Source organism: Nycticebus coucang, chromosome 10 (assembly GCF_027406575.1).
Source record: "Nycticebus coucang isolate mNycCou1 chromosome 10, mNycCou1.pri, whole genome shotgun sequence".
Lineage (NCBI taxonomy): Eukaryota > Metazoa > Chordata > Mammalia > Primates > Lorisidae > Nycticebus > Nycticebus coucang.
In genome coordinates this window covers 36097315-36118731 of record NC_069789.1, presented here as the reverse complement: position 1 = coordinate 36118731, position 21417 = coordinate 36097315, and the positions used below count along the sequence as shown (strand labels likewise).

The window sequence follows — 21417 nt, the reverse complement described above, 5'->3', positions numbered from 1 at the left end:
GGGTACATGTGAAACTTAGTAAATGTAGAATATAAATGTCTTAACACAATAAATAAGAAAATGCCAGGAAGGCTATGTTAACCAGTGTGATGAAAATGTGTCAAATGGTCTATAAAACCAGTGTATCGCATTAATGTACACAGGTATTATTTAATAATAAAAATATATAAATAAATAATAAATAATAAAAAATAAATAAAAAGTAAATAATAATAAATAAATAAATAAATAACTGGGTGATGTGGTGAGTGCCTATAGTCCAAGCTACTTGGGAGGCTGAGGCAACAGAATCACTTGAACCCATGACTTTGAGGTTGCTGTGAGCTATAACACTATAGCACTCTACTGAGGGTGACAAGTGAGACTCTGTCTCAAAAAATAAAAGTCTATGGAACACAGTAGTGGGGCGGGGGAGGGGGGGAGAAGAGAAAAGAAAGACAAGCAAAGAAAAGTAAAGAAATTTAGTTTCCTGAAATACTCCTGGCTTCAAGTGAAGCTATGACTCAAGAGAGTTAGCAATTAAATAATCTTTAAAAGTTTTGTCCCAACCATAGTTTTTTTCTGTAAATTGTCTTATGCTTTCTCCCCCTCTCATTTCAAAGATAATCAGGAAGTCTCCTAGAATAAGATTATTATATTCAAGTCTTGCCAAAAAAGTGTAAGAAAAGAAGCTCCTATTTGATTGACTCAAGAGGAATAATTATACTTTCTAAAAATAAAAAGAGGCTAAGCTAAGAAAACAAGAAGGTTTATAAAGAATAAGGTCAGTCCTTCTTTTTTGGTCTCCTTTCATCAGTGATTTACTTTAATAGTAGCCTGTCATTTCAAACTAGATGACTCAGTGGCCTGGTCATAGATTACCGAGCCTTTCATCTCTGGTCACCCACCCGGCCTATGAAGAAATTGATACTTAGTTCACTACAGAGAAATGCTACTCACTGATTATTATTCTCTACCATATCCTCCTGACTCTTGCCCAATCAAAAAGATTGGTGCCATTCTGCTTTTACCTCCACAGATGGACAAAGGAGAAGATAAAAAAAGACCTCAATATTGGGGGGAGGTGGCTCACTTCTTGTGATCACATAAGAAAAGCTGTTTTCAATTTCCCACCTTCAGTTTCTAAAACTGCAACATGAGAATTTATAATCATAACTACTCTTTACCTATCTCTGAAGAACGAAATTATTTTCCCCAATAAAAATTTGAGAGAATGAATTAGTTGCTGTTTTGGTCAAGAATATCATGAGTATCCTTACGTGGTTAATTAGAAGGAGGAATTAGCATTCTCAGAGCCATTTTTTAATTAAATCACCAGACCCTACCAAGAATATGATTCCCTGTCTGATCAAAGGTCACAAGAGTGACAAGTGACTTTCAAGTTTATACCCATGTACTCCCAGATTTGCCCTAGATGGGAGTTCTCATCCTAGTGCTCTGATTGCTAGCCGTTGGGCCTGACCCTGGATTTGCAACTTTCCACCTGCTCCTTAACTTGTGACTTGCCCCCTTGGATTTCTGGACTGTTCTTAACATGCAGCAACATCATGCTCCTTAGCACATGCCCTATGTGCATAGATGCCTATTTGCTGCCAGATTCTTAACTCTGATTTTAGGGCTTTTCCGCCAAGCCAATATGTATAGTCTGGAAAAAATGGAGACACTCTTAGACAGAAAGAACCAAGCCCAGAGTTTATAATTAATGAGGACAGACAATGCAGGGAGTCAGTAACCATACAAATGTTTGTGAAGGGCCCATATAGTTTGCTGTTACAACCTTAGATTTCATATACATATGATATTTATATGTATTATAGCTATTGTCAGGATACTCACAAGTGACAGACTTCAAACTTAGGTCCCAGAACATGGAGTGTAGCTCTCAACATGCACCTTGGATTACAGGGCAAAAATATGCAGTCATATGCAGTCTCTGTTGCTGGGATGACAGTGTCACTATGCCTCAAAGACAACAAGTTTGGTGTTTATTTAAGACCTGAGTACTGAGAGGCTACAATAGGTACATAGATTATGGGAAGGTCTTCATCCTTTACAAACACAAACACCTGGTACCTAAAATTACATACACTTCTACAGGTATGTTCAAATATTCAAATATTTGGGTTTAAATATTGGGTGTGGTGGCACATGCCTGAAGTCCCAGCTACTCAGGAGTTTGAGGCAAGGGGATCCTTTGAGCCCAGGAGTTTGAGGCTGTAGTCAGCTATGAGCATGCCATTGCACTCCAGCCTGGGTGACAGAGCCAGGCTCTGTCTCTAAAATAAATTAATGTCAAATGTACTAGGATCTTTAAAATAACAAAAGCACAAAAGTAGTTTGGACAATAAAAAGCTAGTGTGGAAGGAATGCTTGGTGGGGAGCTAGAAGGCTCGGTTGGAGAACTTAGACACTGACCAGATGGCTCTCAATTTCTTTGTAAAAAATGAGGAAAGTGCTTGTATATCACATTTATAGCCCTTTCAGCTCTGTGCGATTCTTTGACCTTGACATAGAATTACAGGGCTGGAAAGGCTTTTAGAAGTTACTTAATTCAACTGTTGCTGGACCAAGGAGTTGGTCTGCTTGTCACCCAAGCCAATCAACGGAGAAGCAGTTGAGAGATCAACGGTTTCATTTTCATTTACAGAAAAGCCAGCGATTCTGGAGAACAGTGAAGAAGTCTCCTCAAAGAGCTGTTTTGCCCTCCTGTTTCCCTTTGTTACTTTTATTCTCACAGTAGGAGTAAACATCAGCAATGTTATTAATCATCATAAAACACATTAAACAGATTCCTCCTCAGAGGTTACAATGTTATACAGTATCTTACTATCTTAAAGTGGCTATATCTTCAAAGCATTTTTACTCCAAATTAAATTTAGTTAGTCAACACTTCACTGGGCACACAGAGTGCCCTAGGTCCTTGACCAGTACCATGGAGTCCAGTTCCCCAACTTACCTATGACAGTAGGTCTCAGAGGCGAATAAACAATCCCCAGATGTCAGCATGTAGGTTCATCCAGCCTTATCAGGGCCTGACCAACCACACGCACCCTGCATGAAAAGGCCATTCAGATCAACAGTGGTTGGTAAAACAACCACTGATCCTTTAGGGACAGAGATACCAGCATCACTTGGGCCAGCCCACCCCCTTTCCAAATAGCTCTTATCAGGACAAAGGTCTTTATCTTGAACTGCCACACTCCTCTCTCTATTTTCTACTGTTAGTTCAAACACCAGCCCCCTTGAAAACACAGTCTAAATTTAATTCTCAATCCATATGATAGCTCTTTACATTCCCCTCTCAGATTCTCTAGCTCAAGCAAAACAGTTGCTTCACATATTCCTCATGTGTTGAGGTTTTAGTCCCCTCTCCACTCATTCACTTTCGTTTTTATTTTTTAGGGTCAGAGTCTCCCTTTATTGCCCAGGCTAGACTTGAACTCCTGGGCTCAAGCCATCTTCCAGCCTCAGCCTTCTGAATAGCTGGGGTGCCACTATGCCCGACCCCAACCATTCTTGTTAATCTGTTTCTGTTATATGCTATCATTGTCCTTCTTAAAGTATGGAGTGGGGCACATCAGGGCATCTGCAGACAAATACTAAGGAGAGGACAAAGACTATGTCCTTGAGCCTGTTCTGAGTATATATTTCTAATGCAGCCCACATGTGAATTAGCATTTGTAGGGCAGGCATGTCACATCGTTGAATTACTTACTATATGTTAATCTATAGTCTTCTTTTGTATGTGTGGGCATAAGGGCATACATCTTCTGTGGCCAGGTGCAGTGGCTTACACCTGTAATCCTAGCACTCTGGGAGGCTGAGGCAGATGGATTGCCTGAGCTCATGAAATCGAGACCAGCCTGAGTCGGAGTTTGATCTCATCTCTAAAAATAGCCAAGCACAGTGGTGGGTGCCTGTAGTCCCAAATACTTGGGAGGCTGAGGCAATAGAATCCCTTGAGCCCAAGAGTTTGATGTTGCTGTGAGCTATGATGCCACAGCACTCAACTGGGGGCAATAAAGTGAGACTCTGTCTTAAAAAACAAAAAAAGGGATACCTCTTCTATTCTGTGTTGTTTAATTGGGGGGTTTATTTCAAGTATAAAACCTTACCATTTACTCCTGTTGGATCTCATCTTGTTAGTGCTAAAAGATCCTATAAATGGTCAGTAGAAACAGTTAGAGACTATATAAGGAGGAGAGGAAGGACATCTCAATTTCATAAGCCCTATTCCAAGGGATGGACTGCTGGGTCTGGACCCGTTCTCCACACTAGCTTCCCAAAGAAAGAATCATATGCAGAATGTGGTGACTCATTCTGTAATCTTAGCACTCCAAGGAGGGTGGATTGCTTGAGCTCAGGAGTTTGAGACCAGCCCGAACAAGAGCAAGACCTCCATCTCTACTAAAAATAGATCAAAAACAAAACCAATCTACCTGGGCATGGTGGCGCACGCTACTCAGGAGGCTGAGCCAGGAAGATCCACTTGAGCCCAGGAGTTTGAATTGCTGTGAGTATAATGCCAGGGTACACTACCCATCACAGCAAAGTGAGACTCTGTCTCATAAAAAAAGAAATCCAGCATGCATTTTTCTCATGGGAAACACATCTCAACTCCCATCAGCCCTATTCCAAGGGCTGGCCAGCAGGGTCTGGACCCTTTCACTAAACAAACTTCCCAAAGAATCATGTCCTTTATTCTGACTAGCAGACCAAATATCATAGGTTCAGGGCCATGAGTCTTTTATGCTGTCATTACCTATTACTAGACACTGAGATGCCTACTCACTTAAAGACGAAAGAGCCCCAAGGAGTATTGTCATTCAATTCGTGGAACTACAATATCATGTACATTTTCCCACAGACAGTGGCCATGGCTGAACTATTTGAAGAAGGAAGCAAGTGTCCTGCCTGCTTATCTTGAAAACCCCGTGTACCTAAATTGTGGCTACATCTGCTGCCTCCGATGCATCGGCTCTCTCCAGAAGGAACCCCATGGGGAAGGCATCTCACGCCCTTTCTGTTCTGTGGTCTCTCAGAAGAATGACGTCAGGCTCCATCACCCACTGAGGAGGATGGTTTCCAAAGTCAAGAAATTAGAGCCCCAGCTGAGAGCAATTCTACAACAGAACCCAAGGATGCTGAAGTTCTGCAATATGACTTTCCATGTTGACACAGCCAATATTCGACTAATCATTTCTGATGACTTGAGGCACATCCACTGTGGACATATCACACAGAATCACAGAGAATGCTTTGAGAAATTTGAACACTAAATCTGTGTCCTGGGCTCCCCTCGGTTCACCTCTGAATGCCATTACTGGAGGTAGATATGGGGACAAGCAAAGAAAGGGCCCTGGGTATTTGCAAAGAATCTGTTGATTGACCAGAGTCAATTCTACTGTCTTCAGATATTGGCTTGTGGACCATGGGTTTGAGAAACGAAGAGCTTCTTTCAGCTAGCACTATGCTTTTAACCCCCCTCTCAGGGAGATTCCCATTAACCCGAGTAGGCATTTTCCTGGATATGGACATTGGAATCATTTTCTTTCTTTCTTTTTTTTTTTTTTTTGTGAGACAGAGCCTCAAGCTGTCGCCCTGGGTAGAGTGCTGTGGCATCACAGCTCACAGCAACCTCCAACTCCTGGGTCTCAAGCGATTCTCCTGCCTCCGCCTCCAAAAGTACCTGGGACTATGGGCACCTGCCACAATGCCCAGCTATTTTTGGTTGCAGCCATCATTGTTGTTTGGTGGGCAGGGCTGGATTCGAACCCGCCAGCTCAGGTGCATGTGGCTGGCGCCTTAGCCGCTTGAGCCACAGGTGCCAAGCCGAACATTTCCTTTTATAACATCAGCGATGGATCCCATGTTTTTACATTCACTGAAGAACCACTGTGCGCATTTTTCTCTCTTGCAAATCCAATTAATGATGATCAAGGCTTCCTGCATATCTGTCCCATGATAAATCTGGGCACTGCCAGGTCTCCAGTTTATCTGAAGCAAGACAGATAAACTTTTAGCCACAAAAAACATGTAGAGAAAATCACTTTCTGCTCAAAGCTAAAAATGTTTCTTCTTGGTTCAACACATGGGACAAAGTTACAGGAGAAAATATGAAACATTTTATGAATCATGAATATGAAGTAGGTGAACTGAGAAAAATTACATTTCAAAAATTATTTTTTTTGAGACAGAGTCTCAAAGCTGTCACCCTGGATGGAGTGCCGTGGTGTTGCAGCTCACAGCAACCTCAAACTCTAGGGCTTGGGCGATTCTCTTGCCTCAGCTTCCCAGGTGTCTGGGACTGTAGGCACCTGCCACACTGCCCGGCTATTTTATTATTATTATTAAGTCATATACACATAGGTCATGAATACATTTATGCATATGTGGGGTACAATGAGTTGATTTTTTATACTTTCTGATGTGCTTACATCAAACCATTTGTTACAGTTGCAATTGTTTTTAGCTAGCCCCAGGCTGGGTTCAAACCCACTAGCCTCGGTGTATGGCCAGCGCCCCACCCACTGAACTATGGATGCCACCTTACATTTCAAATATGAAGTATTTGAGGTGATGGCAATTTGACCTGAAATGAAAAGAATACTCATTGCTGATCACCTGAAGGCAAATAAAAAAAGTCAGCACTTCCTAATTCAATGCTATCCCTATTAAAATACAAACATTGTACTTTCAAGACTTGGAAAAAATAATTCTTTGTTTTTTATGGAACCAGATAAAAAGCCATACAGCTAAGGCAGTTTTTAGTAATAAAAACAAAGCCAGGGGCATCAGCATACCAGACTTTAGGCTGTAATACAAGGTCATAGTGGTCAAAACAGCATGGTAGTGGCACAAAAATACAGACATAGACATTTGAAATTGAATAGAAAGCCAGGAAATGAAACTAACATCTTACAACCGCCTAATCTTCTTTAAACAAAACAAGAACATACATTGGGAGAAAAACTCCCTATTCAATAAATGGTACTGGGACAACTGGATATCCACATTTAAAAGACTGAAACTGGACCCGCACCTTTCTCCACTTACAAAAATTGATTCAAGATGGATAGAAGACCTGAATTTAAGGCATGAAACGATAATAATCCTCAAAGAAAGCATAGGAAAAACACTGGAAGATATTGGCCTGGGGAAAGACTTTATGAAGAAGACTGCCATGGCAATTGCAACAACAACAAAAATAAACAAATGGGACTTAATTAAACTGAAAAGCTTCTGTACAGCTAAGGAGACACAATCAAAGTAAATAGACAACCTACACAATAGGAAAGGATATTTGCATATTTTGAATCAGACAAAAGCTTCATAACTAGGATCTATAGAGAACTCAAATTAATCCACATGAAAAAAGCCAATAATCCAATATATCAATGGGCAAGGGAGATGAATAGAACCTTCTCTAAAGAAGACAAATGGCTAGCAAACATATGAAAAAATGCTCATCATCTCTAATTATTAGAGAAATGCAAACCAATACCACCCTGAGATAATCATCTAACCTCAGCAAGAATGGCCACATCACAAAATCTCAAAACTGCAGATGCCGGCGTGGATGTGGAGGGAAGGGAACACTTTTATACTGCTGGTGGGACTGCAAACTAATACAACATTTTTGGAAGGAAGTATGGAGAACTCTCAAAGAACTCAAGCTAGACCTCCAATTTGCTCCTGTAATCTCATTACTGGGCATTTACCCAGAAGGAAAAAATCCTTTTATCATAAGGACACTTGTACTAGACTGTTTATCACAGCTCAATTTACAATCACCAAAATTTGAAAACAACCTAAATGCCCACCAACCCAGGAAAGGATTAACAAGCTGTGGTATATGTATACCATGAAATACTATTCAGCCACTAAAAAAGAATAGAGACTTTACATCCTTTGTATTAACCTGGATGGAAGTGGAACACATTATTCTTAGTAAAGCATTGCAGGAATGGAGAAGTAAGAATCCTATGTACTCAATTCTGATACAAGGACAGTTAATGACCTAGTACACAGGGAGTGGGGGAAGTGGAGAACAGAGAAAGATAGAGAAAGAGGGAGGGAGTGGGGGAAAGAAAGAACAGAGAGAGGGAAGGAGTGGGTGGTTGGGGGTCTCAGTGTGTGACACACCTTTTGGGGGCAAGACACAATTATAAGAGGGACTTTACCCCACATATTCAATCAGTGTAACCTGGTTTCTTGTAACCTCAATGAATCCCCAACAATAAAAAAAATTTTTTTCGTGGTAACAAAAAAAAAAAAAAGAAAAGAAAAATGCAGACATGTGTCTGTCAGTAGGTTGAGAAAAAGGGAACATAGGTGTTGGCTGTGGGACAGATCAGGGATGACAGAGACAAGGCATAAAAGTGTGTGAGGGACACTGCAGGGGAGTGTGAGAATGTACACAATTGTGCACGCCAAAGGGTATGTGTGCAAATGATAAAACAAGTATAGTCTATCAAGGAAGAGGTGAGAAGAGGGAGAGAGGGAGAGAGCGGAGAGGAGGGAGAGAGGGAGGGAGTGGAGAGGATGATTGGTGGGAGGAGGGAGGACAACTGGAGGGATCTCATCTAACATGTGTAATGTGAAGGTGTTCAGCATGCTCCCGGGTGAAGAGCTTAACTATACCATGAACTTTATCTTGGAAGTGAGAACAATGTAACATAAAAACTTGCACCCTCATATTAGTTTGAAATTTAAAAAAACGATAATGAAAAAAAATTCTATAAGAAAATCCCAAGGTAAAAGTGGATGAGTAATGGCCCATCAGGGAAAAAGGAATAAGAAATAGGACAAGAGAAGTAAAGAGTTAACTCAGAAGCCTGGCGGAGGGACTACTAAATTAAGAGGGTAGCCTGAAGCTTCCATCTAATTTTGCTTCCTCTTAAAACCCAATAAATCAACACAACGGAATTCTTTTTAAAGCATAGACTCACACAGATAAGGAGAATAGAGAAGCCATAACAGCAACAAAGTTTGGGAATTTGAAAAGCTGATAAATAAGTGGTAACTAACTTAACCCATCTGAGAAAGCCAGTTAGTAAGGCAGGAGTGACGAAAGCCAAGTAACAATTCCATGTGCAACACCAAAGTCCTTAAAGTTCAGGGTTTGGAGGAATGAGGATCCACTGGAAGTGAGGAGGAAGGTGAGCTAAAAACCAATTGGATGAAGGTTGCTTTAAGAAGCTAATAGATCCCTTCAGCTCCTTCCCTACCTCACTAGTAGGAGGTACATTATCTGGACAATAAGGCATTGTTGAAGGTGGTTTTCCATTTTCAGGAAATTTAATATTATTTACAGAGGATTAAAAGGAGTCTTTACTGCTTAGCCTTTTTCCTACAGACAAAATATTAGAGGATACTTCTGTACAGAATTCAACCAATCCAAGAGGAAAAACCAAAGAATTTGGACTTTAGGGGTTCCTCAATGACATGCCTTAGCCAGATCATCATACAGTAACACAAACAAGCCCCACCCACAGAGCTTCCAAACACTCTGCAAAGTTGACTCTTATAAATATAAGTAGACATCTAAGGTTCATCAAGCATACGAGGAAAATGTCCAGTGTGAAAAACAGATCACAACATACAAACAGAAAACAAAATTAAACATCCAACCTGGTGTAAACAGAAACTGCAGAAAAAATATGTCATCATAAAACTATAATCAATAACCTCAGAAAGATAAAATATTGTATTCAAGAAATAAGACTATTTAGAGACCACTAGTAGAAATGAAAATCTCATCGAAAGGTTTGAAAAATACAGTTGAAGAAATTTCCCAGAAAGTAGAGGAAAATAACAAAAAAGAAAGAAAGAAAAAGAAAATAGAGCATGGAGATACAAATAAAAGGATCAGTCAAGAATGTCTAACATTCGAATAATAAGAGTTCTATAAAGAAATAGAAAAAATACATAGGACAGGAAATTATCAAAGAAATAATTCAAGAAAATTTCCTGGAGCTTAAAGATAGGTGTTTTCAGATGGAAAGGACCCATCTAATGTCCAGCACAATATTTTAAAATAGAGGTTAATGTCTGTAAGCCACTGCATTTTGGGAGGCCAAGGTAGGAGGATTGCTTGAAGCCAGGAGTTTGAGATCAGCCTGAACAAGAGCAAGACCCAATCTCTAAAAAAAAAAGGAAAAATTAACCAGGCATTGTGGTACAACCTGTAGTCCCAGCTACTTGGGACACTGAAGCAGGTGGTTCACTTGAGCCCAGGAGTTTGAAGTTGTAGTGAGCTATGATGACACCACTGTACAGAGTAAGACTCTGTCTCAAAGAAAGAAAGAGAGAGAGAGAGAGAGAAGAGAAGAGAAAAGAAAAGAGAACCACAGAAAAAACACATGTGCATAACATTTAAGAACACTAGGGATGACGGGCGGTGCCTGTGGCTCAAGGAGTAGGGCGCCGGTCCCATATGCCATAGGTGGCGGGTTCAAACCCAGCCCCAGCCAAAATCCAAAAAAAAAAAAAAAAGAACACTAGGGATGAAGAGGTGATCATGAAGTATTTCAGAAAAGAAAATCTGCTACATAGTATAAAGAATTAGGAGTCAGGGCTGTGCCCATGACTCAGTGGTTAGGGCACCAGCCATATGCACTGGGGCTGGCAGGTTCATACCCAGCCCAGGCCTGCTAAACAACAATGATAACTGCAACAACAACAAAAAATGGCGGGGTGTTGTGGTGGGCGCCTGTAATCCCAGCTGTTTTGGAGGCTGAGACAAGAGTTTGAGGTTGCTGTGAGCTGTGATGCCACAAGCACTCTACTGAGGGCGACACAGTGAGACTCTGTCTCAAAAAAAAAACAACTAATTTGAAACAAGTATGAGTAAATGAAGTAAGAAAGCCATGGAGTCTTATTAAGAAAATCTTTTGAAGGCCGGGAGCAGTGGCTCACACCTGTAATACTAGCACTCTGGAAGGCTGAGCCTGGTGTATTGTCTGAGCTCATGAGTTTGAGACCAGCCTGAGCAAAAGTGAGGACACCCCCCCATCTCTAAAAATAGCCAGGGGTTGTGGCAGGCACCTATAGTCCCAGCTATGTGGGAGACTAACACAAGAGAATCACCTTAAACCCAAGAGTTTGAGGTTGCTGTGAGCTAAGATGCCACAGCACTCTACCATAGGGCAACAAAGTAAGACTCTGTCTCAAAAAAAAAAAAAAAAAAGATAAGAAAGAAAAGAAAATCCTTTAATGATAAATGAAGAGGAAATGGAACTCACCTAGCACTTCAAAGTGAAGTGGGAAAGGGATGAGAAAGGAAGCCAGGAAATAATTGGATTGTGAGGAGGAGGAAAGACGGGCTAATCTTCAAGGGCTGTCAATTTGATCTCTAAATGTTTCTTCATTTTATTCACTTTTCTCCAACTCCATTCCCCGATCTCAGTCAAGGCAAAGAGCATCATTCTCCAATCATCCCCTGATAAAGTGCTTTCATGGCTTTCCATTGCCTGGGCATAAGTCCAAGTAACTTATCAGGGATATGATATAATTAGACTTCTATTTTAGAAAGGGCAATCCAGCTATTGTGGAGAATGGATAAACAGGGGATAAAGCTAGAAACAGGTTGGCTGCTGCAGTAAAATAGGAGAATGCCTCCCTCACCTTATCTACTCAGCTCCAGTAAGTGGCCAACACAGTAGATGTTCAATTGTTGTACTCATTGCCACCTGAAGAACAACTCAGACTTCAGATGGTGATTTATTACACCTGCACAGGGGGCCACTTCCCAAAAGGGCAGGTGGCCTCGAAGTGCAGTGCAGGCTGAGTTTTATGCCCCTCTTTGTGCAGCGTAGCAAGTGAGCAAACAAACACAGAAGCAGAATGTGGCGGTTAGCTCGGGGCGGGCTTACAGTTGGCTCAGGGGGTTACATCATGGCGGTTGGCATGGAGACAACTTGGGAGACTCAGTAGCTTGGGAACTCTGCTTAAGTAAGCTTTCACCATTGTTTTACCTGAGGCTAGGTAAAACAATGGTGAACTTTGGGAACCTTTGGGAACTCAAGGAACTTCCTTATTCTGTTCTGAAACTGTTCCTGGATTTTGCCGGGGGCAGGGGGGGGAGGGCAGAGTTGAGGCGTGTGGGGACTCAGGCTGAGACAGTTAGGGGCCTTTAGGGGTCTTTTTGCTGAGTTGGTTATTACATTCCCCTCTGGTTTTTTGGGGAATCAAATCCTTGATTCATTTGTGTTGCTGGGAAGGGGCTAATATTTAGGGCTGGGCAGGGAACTTTTATTTTTTACACTCAGGTGAGCTTAGACATTAGACTCTTATCTTTAGGCACAAACCCTCTGAGTCTCAGCAAGGTCATGAACAAAGTAGTTTTAAACATTTAGAATAGCCAGGGGAAAAAGTTGGAGAAGAAGGGCACACTCACACATTTGTTTCACCCTGTGAATGGTGGGGGGGGCAGTGAAGCCCTACCTATTGTTACTCATTTCAGTTATTTTTTAAGAATTCACACTTATACAATTCTAACTCATTTTTTTAACTAGGGCAGTCTTGATTTCTCACTTGAGCTGTTACTTAGCCATAGGAGGCAAACTAACACTCCGCTAGACCCTGTGAAGGGTGGTCTAACTCCACCCTCAGAGTTTTCTCAGTTACATCACACTTATACACTCTTATACACTTTTTAACAGACCTGTTGGTGATCTAATGTCCAAGGAGTTGATTATACCTTGTTTTAATTTAGGGTTTTAATATCGGCTTGTTTTTGCAGGTGTTGATATTTTAGCACTGAGGTCTTAGGGACTGTGACTCTTCTTGGGTTCTCTACTCAAGCCTTAATAGTACCATGGTGGTGGGCTAATATACATATGAGTTTTTACTTTTTCCTGTGACATTTCCTCCTTTTTTCCTAAAGTCTAAAATTCCAATTAAGACAATCTCTTGAGGAGTTTCTTCAGGCTTCAGCCGTGCGTTGACCAACCAGCTATGTGGCTGGAGAAGGGCATGTTGACTGTCTTTAGATGTCATCTTTTAAGTCTAGGCAAGTAGGCTACTTGACTTCTGTCATCAGCAGACTCAGCAGAGTATACAGATTAGGCACAGTAGTATGTGGTGTTACAGTGAAATATAACTACTATATATAATTTTAAACTCTTTGACTAGTCTCTTAGCCCCATTTAACAGATTAGTTTAGTAAAACAGTTACGTTTCATTTTATGAGTTGACATTACAAACAAGGTTGGAATTTAATACAGGTGGGTCACAGCTTTTTTTTTCTCTTTGAATTATTTTTCTCTAATTTTTTCTTTTTACTAAAAGCAAAATACTTTCAGTATACTGAGTTCAATTATTTGCATAGAGTGCAGTAAGAATAATTATTGGCCATCTGGGCACTTCTTTCCTTTAAAATTGACTTTGCTGGAACCTTTTATAAGGAATCTCAGCTGGACTTTCTTGAAAGCCTTTTACGAGCCCAGGTTTCATCTGTGCCATTAGATACCTGTATGCATTGGGTAAATTCCTCTTCCTTTAAGGTCTCTAAGCATATTTCGATTCCCTGACCCGTTAGCAAGCGACCTTCATTACTTACCACAGATCAGGAAATGTTACTGACAGGTATCTGGCCAGTTTTCTAAAGGGCTTTTTTTATTGGCTTTATAAAGTTAACCTCAATTCCTTAGTGCAGTCTGGACACCTCTGGAAATGTTATTCCAGACAAAGCTAGTGCTTTCATTATTCCATAGAACAAAACAGATTCTTATTGAACTTACGCAAATAACTGTATTGTCAGGAATTAAAAATACTTACAAATGGCTTTTAAATTTTAGAGAAAGTAAGGAGAGAGAAAAAATACATGTTTCACGTTTTGCTCATAAGTATATACATTGCTTAAAAAGTTACAAATAGCTCAAAAGACAGAAAATTATTTTCCTGACTTCTGTAAAACAGAACACAGAAAGAATCAACAATATTTTAAACAAAAAGTCATTACAGACTAGTCCAGTTTCATATAACTGATTTCTGTTCTGTTTGAAGTTAGGTTAGCAATATTCTTAGACATGTTATCTTCCTAATGAAAGTTAACTGGATTACATGTAAACTTTTTAACCTTTGTCTTGTTTTTCACTTTTTTACACAATTATTTTGTTTTAAGACAAATTTATGACTTAAGATTTTTCCTACTAAATTATTCTTTTTTCTTTTATCCTTCCTTACTAAAACTATATCTTTATACTCATGTCTTTTTACACAACTTTCTATCCCCTATTTATTAGTTCTTTTTTATTTTTAATTCTAAACTTAGAAAAGGAAAATTGTATACAAAGTTTCAGTAAAGTTTTTCTAAAAGTCTGTGATGTTAAAGGAGTTAGGTGTTTAACTTTAAGATTCTATAAAAACAGTGGGGGTGTAATTAAACTTTATTTTCTAGAGATGAGGAAGTTGTGGAATACACGGGGTTGTATTTTACTTTTTACTTCAGAGATGGAGTTAACAAAAGTAGGTTCATTGTCAGAGCCTGCTTTTCCTTTTTATGTTCATTTTTCTATTGGTGCTCTGTTGTCACAGAGAACCACCGTGGGACCTTCCTGCCACCCTCCTGGGCCCTCCTCTCCGTGTAATTAGTACGGGAGGGCTTTTAGGGAATGGCATCAGTCAGAGTGCTGAGGAGCACTCTCATAAGGGAATAAGAATGTTGCAGGAAAACAGTGAATTAAAATAGAAAAACATAGGCGGTGCCTGTGGCTCAGTGAGTAGGGTGCCAGTCCCATATGCCGAGGGTGGTGGGTTCACACCCAGCCCCGGCCAAACTGCAACAACAACAAAAAAAAAAAAATAGAAAAACATTTATACTAACAATATAGAGGAAGAAACCTCTAATTGCTAGCAAGAACTAGAACTCAGGTGTCCTGAGGCATAAAATGCTGAGTTCTAGGGAATCTTTTTTAACTTTTTTACACTTGTTTTCCTTTTCTCTTCAGTTCAATACAAGATTGTTTCAGGCCGAGACCTGAAACAATGACATAAAACACTGAAAAAATGACATAAAATGACATGGCAGACACAGGCCTGACATGAACAATGTCTAAAAGTTTATATTTACTCTTACACTTTTATATTCTCAAAACCAGAAACAGAACACCTTCTCGTGAGGCTTCTCATGCTTCCAAAAGCTTCTGACAGGCCAATAGCCCAGCAACCTGAGGTCTCTGTCTCTTTGGTTTTCCTTCAGAGGCTCTATACAAATTACAATAATCGAATTTAACAAACAGTTATATATTTTTTTTAACAATTTACAATAAATAAGCACAACAAAAATACTATGAATAATTATATTAATGTCTGCAGACACTAGTTAAAATTAGATGTTAAAGTGGTTTACCTCCAGAGGTGGACTCACAGATAAATTTAGGAGTGATCATCGGCTATTCTCCTGAGGGCTCCAGGTCCTCCAGGGACCCTGGGATGTTTTCCAGGGGACGCCTCCCCTTAGAGGGACCACACACAGACTGTCCCCCTCCTGGAGGCTGCCTGAGGATCGGAAGAATACATGCCAACCAGAGTAATGCCAAGCGGCTATTGTTTTAAAAAGGACTCTCTCTCTTTTTTTTTTTTTTTTTTTTTTTTTTTTAGTTTTAAATGGGTAATTGACTTTGGGTCTTTTGCTGAATGCCAGCACTTTATCTCAAGACTATTTGTAACATAGCAACCAGTTTTTGGCAGCCAAAAACAGGAATGGTTTTCTGTTTTCTTTTTTTATTACATCATAGCTGTGTATATTAATGCAATCATGGGGCACCATACACTGGTTTTACATACCATTTGACATATTTTCGTCACACTGGTTAACATAGCCTTCCTGGCATTTTCTTAGTTATTATGTTGAGACATTTATATTCTACATTTAGTAAGTTTCACATGTACCCTTGTAAGATGCACTGTAGGTGTGGTAAGAGGAATGGTTTTAATAAACTTTGTAGTAACTCTTTAATTGCTGGAAAGAGAGGGTCTCAATCACAAGTGGGTTATTTACACTACAATGTTAAAATTTAACTCCCACCCAGAAAGCAATGCCAAGGGTAGTGGGAGACATAGGGGATTTAAGAGAGAGAAGATAAAAAGGCTAGTTGGTAGGGTGAGGCAGGGGGACAGAGTCAGTCTTTCACCAGGGGCTGAGAAATTCTCAGTTGCCACCCCCTGGGTGAAAATCAGCTCTTATGCCCCAGCCACAACCAGTGGCCATAGCCTGGGTTAAAACAAATTGTATATCAATACATTGACAGGCAACAAGGAAACAGAGATGTTGACATCCAAAGTTGGAGTTGATAAATCTTTGAAAGGAATTCTGACAAACCATTGGAAACAGCAAACACAGATTTGACAACTCACACACAGCAGTGCTGACATAAATTTGGGTTTTACCAGGGACTCACCCACTATGAGTCTAAAGAGAAACCAGACAGATCAAAGACTCATCCTCTGTGAGCCCAAAGAAGAGAAAAACCAGACAAAATGAAGACCCACCTTCTGTGAGTCCTAAAAGGAAAAACTTGAGACAGACCAGGGAGACTTGAGACAGACTAGACTCACCCTTGTGAGTCCAAAATTTAGACAGACTTGAGACAGACTAGGCACAAAGAAGACTGACAGGTTTCGCACAATCTCACTGACATGAAAGAGGGAGTTCACCGAGAGACAGAAAAAGGACCAAGAAACCAAGAGAAACAGACATGCATGATACAGACCTGGACTCACCCCCTGTGAGCCCTGCATGATACAGACTTGCATGATACAGACCTGGATTCACCCCTGTGAGTCCTGCATGACACAGACCAGGGACAGGGAGACATCTCCTCCCACCTGGGGAACTGACAGTGTAGTTGTGTCCAACTGGTCTGGTTCCCTCCCCCAAAAAATCTCTAGAGAACAGATTTTGCAACTCACCTGGGTGTCACTGATTGATTACCAACTACAGAAGTTTTGGAAACCTATGCCCTTGGTTCCACATGTCCAAGGACTCTGGGGGCAGAGGAAGTTCTCTCCAAGGCCTTTTCCTGGAGCCATCAGGTGGCGGGGGCCTAGGTGGGGGTCTAGGGGTGGCAATCACGCTGGGGCCTCCAGAAATGTACTCATTGCCACCTGAAGAACAACTCGGACCCCACTTCAGGTATAAATCAGATGGTGATTTATTACACCTGCACAGGGGCTGCTGCCCAAAAGGGCAGACAGCCTCAAAGTGCAGTGCAGGCTGATTTTTATACCCCTCTTTGTGCTGTGTGGCAAGCGAGCAAACAAACACAGAAGCAGAACCTGGCAGTTAGCTTGGGGCAGGGTTACAGTTGGCTCAGGGGGCTACAGCATGGCAGTTGGCATGGAGACAACTTGGGAGACTCAGTAGCTTGGGAAACTCTGCTTGAGTAAGCTTGTTTTTGTTTGTTTGTTTGTTTGTTTTATAGAGACAGTGTCTCACTGTACCACCCTCGGGTAGAGTGCCATGACGTCACATGGCTCACAGCAACCTCTAACTCTTGGGCTTACGCGATTCTCTTGCCTCAGCCTCCCAAGCAGCTGGGACTACCGGCGCCCGCCACAACGCCCAGCTATTTTTTTGTTGCAGTTTGGCCGGGGCTGGGTTTGAACCCACCACCCTTGGCATATGGGGCTGGCGCCCTACTCACTGAGCCACAGGCACCGCCCAAGTAAGCTTGTTTTACCTGTGGCTAGGTGTCTTTGGGAACTCAGGGAACTTCCTTTTCTATTCTGAAACCTGTTCCTGAATTTTGCTGAGGGGGTGGAAGTGGGGGGGAGTTGAGACGTGTCTCAGGCTGAGACAATTAGGGGCCTTTAGGGGTCTTTTTGCTGAGTCAGTTATTACACAATGTGTATTTGTTGAACAGACCCACTGACGCCCCAAGTGCATATACTAAGTCTATTGCTGGGAATAATCTTGTAAAAACATGAGATTGCTACAGCAAATTAATCTGAAGAAAATAATGATACTAATAGTAAGTAACACTTTTTATGTCAGTGATTCTAAGTGCTTTAGGTACATGAACTCATTTAATCTTTACAAAACCTCTATGAGGTAGATACTATCTCATAGCTATTTAAATGTAATGTTGTTTAAGTTGAGATCATGATCTAATTATTCAGTCTGGATGTTTGCTTTCTAGTAACAGAAGATAGTACCTAGTAATTTAGAAGTTGTAGAAATGGGAGAAGATAATTGTAGACAGCAAAATGAAGTCCCACCAAAGAACTGACTGTCCTCACACAGAAGATCTTGTAAGACCCTTTAGTGGCTAGAGATAGATTCTAAAGGAGCAATAACTGCTAAGACCCTGGTCATGTCATACAAGGGCCTTCCCTCATGGAAGCCATGTTCCAGAGCAAGATGAATGACTAGAAACACCTGGCGTTCTCCCCCACCCCAACAAGAAAGGACCAAAGCTGGGCGGCGCCTGTGGCTCAGTGAGCAGGGTGCCGGCCCCATATACTGAGGGTGGCGGGTTCAAACCCAACCCCGGCCAAACTGCAACAAAAAAATAGCTGGGCGTTGTGGCGGGCGCCTGTAGTCCCAGCTACTTGGGAGGCTGAGGCAAGAGAATCGCCTAAGCCCAGGAGTTGGAGGTTACTGTGAGCTGTGTGATGCCACAGCACTCTACCAAGGGCAATAAAGTGAAACTCTGTCTCTACAAAAAAAAAGAAAAGAAAGGACCAAAGCAATGAACAAACAGCTTAGATTTGACAGAAGTGTCCAAGGGAGAGTGCTAGAGTGCAGTGGGGGAATGTAGACACACCTGTGATGGTCGTAAGTCCAGGAGGGCAATGTGGAGGAACCCAGCCTATGCATCCCTGACTTTTCCACCCAGAAGGGTTCTGTCTGCAGTCAGGAGGGACTTCCTGTTGTGCAGGAAAGATAAGGAGAAGATCCCCACCATCCCGCCTTGCCACCATGAACACCTAACAGTTCTTACATTAAGAGAATCCCACAGTCTTCTAGTCTGGAGAGCTGCCCAGAATTCATGTAGCTGCAGTGCCTTAGGTTAGGAGCATACTGTATGCACTCTCCACTCCTCAAACATTCCTTGTGAGACAAGGGGCTAGGGCACAATGCCCTCTTGAAACCAGAGCTATCCCTGGAGTGTACCCTCCACTGGAGGCCAGTGACCACTACACCTCTCCAGCCCTGGGGCTCAATCTTTATTTTACCAAGGCCATATCAGGGAATGGATGTACAATTCCAGTAGCACAGAGCCTGGGTCCATGTCAGCTGTGTTGCTGGTCCTGCACAGCAGGGAAAGCCACTCCTACTGCCCTCACTTCCAGTCAGAGGAACGGTTTAGATGTCCCATCCAGGGTGAACCCAACCTTGAACCAATCAAACTGCTGCATGCCATCCCCCAACCATGAGAGTCACTTAAGCCTCCAAGCAACTGTCATGCTCCTGGACCAGCAGAGCAGCTACATGCCTGTATCCAGGGCCTAAGTAACAGTCCTTAGGTTCCCAACCCTATGCAGACAAGCTCTTGGCCTGCCAATGGCCCTGTACCCACAATCAGAGCTGGAGAAACACCTCTGCAGGCTTCCTCTGAAAGAAATGCCTCAAGGCCAGCTGAGCAGCTATGCTGCATTCCCTGGCACTGAGAAACAGCTCTGCAAAATGCCCTTGATGGGCAAGCCCCAGGCCACCTGAGGAGCTCTGTTTCAGAAACCCAGGCCCAAGAAACAGCCCAGTGGGTCATGCCCCAGAGAAATACCCCCAGGCCTGCCAAGCAGCCTTGTGCCCACAACCTGCCCCTGAGAAACAGCTTCATGGGCTGGTGGACATACACCCAGGCTGGCCAAGCAGCCACATGCTCATTCTCCTGGCCAGAATAACAACCCCAGTGAGCCAGACCTCAAGTTGGCTGATCCACCATGTGCACGCAAGCACTCTCAACCTGAGGAACAGCCTGGAAAGCCTACGTCTGCCAATGTTGAACCACCATCACCAAAAACTCTCTCAGCCTAGGCAACTGAGAAACTCATAAATGGCATTAGTGTGGATTACAGTTGAAGAAACTACACAAAGACTACAGTATCTCAACCACCTAGAACAATGGCCAACGCACTCCATGAAACTGATATTTCAAGACCCATTCACACAAATAAGGCCTTCCCTGTGAAATCTACTCCATAAAATTAGAGGCAACTTTTCCAACAGATGCATACAAATCAGTGTAGGGACACATCAACCATAAAGAAGCAAGGAAACATGCCATCTCTGAAGGAAAAAATTCTCCAGTAACAGACCTTAATCATAAAGAAATATATGTAATGTCGGTGGTGGGGGGGATCAAAATAACAATCTTAACGAAACAATGTGATACAAGAGAATACAGACAGATAATTCAGTGAAATCAGGTAAACAGACCAGGAGTTCCTACTTTCCAATCGACAGGTTGAATTCCAGTCAAGAGCTGAGTTACTCATGGATAGACTGATGATGACCTTACCCGCTGAACTGAACTATTAAGAAACCTTGGAGGTGGAGGAAGATGGCTGACTAGAACCAGATTTCAAGAGAAGCTCCCATCCAGAGGGAAAGGTAATGGCCAGAAAGAACCCAGTAAAGCTGAAGGTTGGGAGCTGAGCTGAGAGAAAAGATTGATAACTGCATGTCATCCCTGCTGAGGCAAGCTGCAACTTCAAGGAAGCAAATTTCAGGTACAAAACCCATTCCAAAGAGGATGAGTGTCCATTCCCTCCCCCAAGAGAGTGGCTTGCTGTATGATCTCTACAAACTAGCAGTGAACTGAAGACCTCTTGTCTCACCCCACAGGAGAGAGTCACTGGAGGCTGGGACTCCCTCTCCAGAAAGACCCGGCTGTGAGCTTAGGCATTCTCTTACCTGGCATGAAAGTTGAACAAATATTTTCCCTGCCATTTTTGAACTTCCAGTACACCCTTCTCCCCTTGCCTGGCAGTCTAGAAGCCCAATCCCTGCAGAGACTGGCATGTCAGCATTTCTTTGCTAGGACTGGGCAGTCCCTGGGCCACAGCAGTGCAGCTGTGCTGAAACAGTGACTCTAGCAGCAGTGCAGAAAGACAGAGGGGGGAGGGTGTCTGGCCTGACTCTGAGAAAGGGCAAATTGGCAGCAGGTGGAGTCTCAGGAACCCACGTGGAGGCACCTGCTATGCCGCATCAGCGATAGTAGAGCAATCCCGCTGGGGTCAAATTTCAGAGAGACACCTCCCTAAATCTGTGGATTGCCAGAGGGAGCCAGGCCTTGCCCTGCAGGAGTAACAGAGAAGCAGTGAGACTGGGGCAGAGGTACAGCCTTGGAGAGAGAAAAATATTTGCTGCTTTGTTAACCTTTGGCTTGCAACAAACTTAGGTGGAACACTCTACAGTTTCCATTGAACACCAGAGATAGTCAGGCTTCAGCTCCCCCTGCTGGC

The 21417-nt window shown here is 42.2% G+C and overlaps 1 protein-coding gene and 1 pseudogene across 5 annotated transcripts in view; one reads left to right on the top strand and one right to left on the bottom strand.

Moving 5' to 3' along the window:
* TP53BP2 (tumor protein p53 binding protein 2) overlaps window positions 1-20930 on the bottom strand; it is a 125524-nt gene extending 104594 nt beyond the window's left edge. The window contains exon 1 of one of the 5 annotated variants that reach the window (XM_053605336.1): window positions 20867-20930. In XM_053605336.1, coding sequence (XP_053461311.1) covers window positions 20867-20902 — 36 coding nt within the window. In that variant the 5' untranslated portion in view covers window positions 20903-20930. Of the gene's footprint in view, window positions 1-1836; window positions 1966-2956; window positions 3429-16770; window positions 16828-16917; window positions 16935-20866 lie in introns of those variants that run through there. The other 4 variants (XM_053605341.1, XM_053605339.1, XM_053605340.1 and 1 more) reach the window with 4 other exon arrangements.
* LOC128598052 (uncharacterized) lies at window positions 6570-6626 on the top strand (annotated as a pseudogene).
* Window positions 20931-21417: the final 487 nt, after the last annotated feature.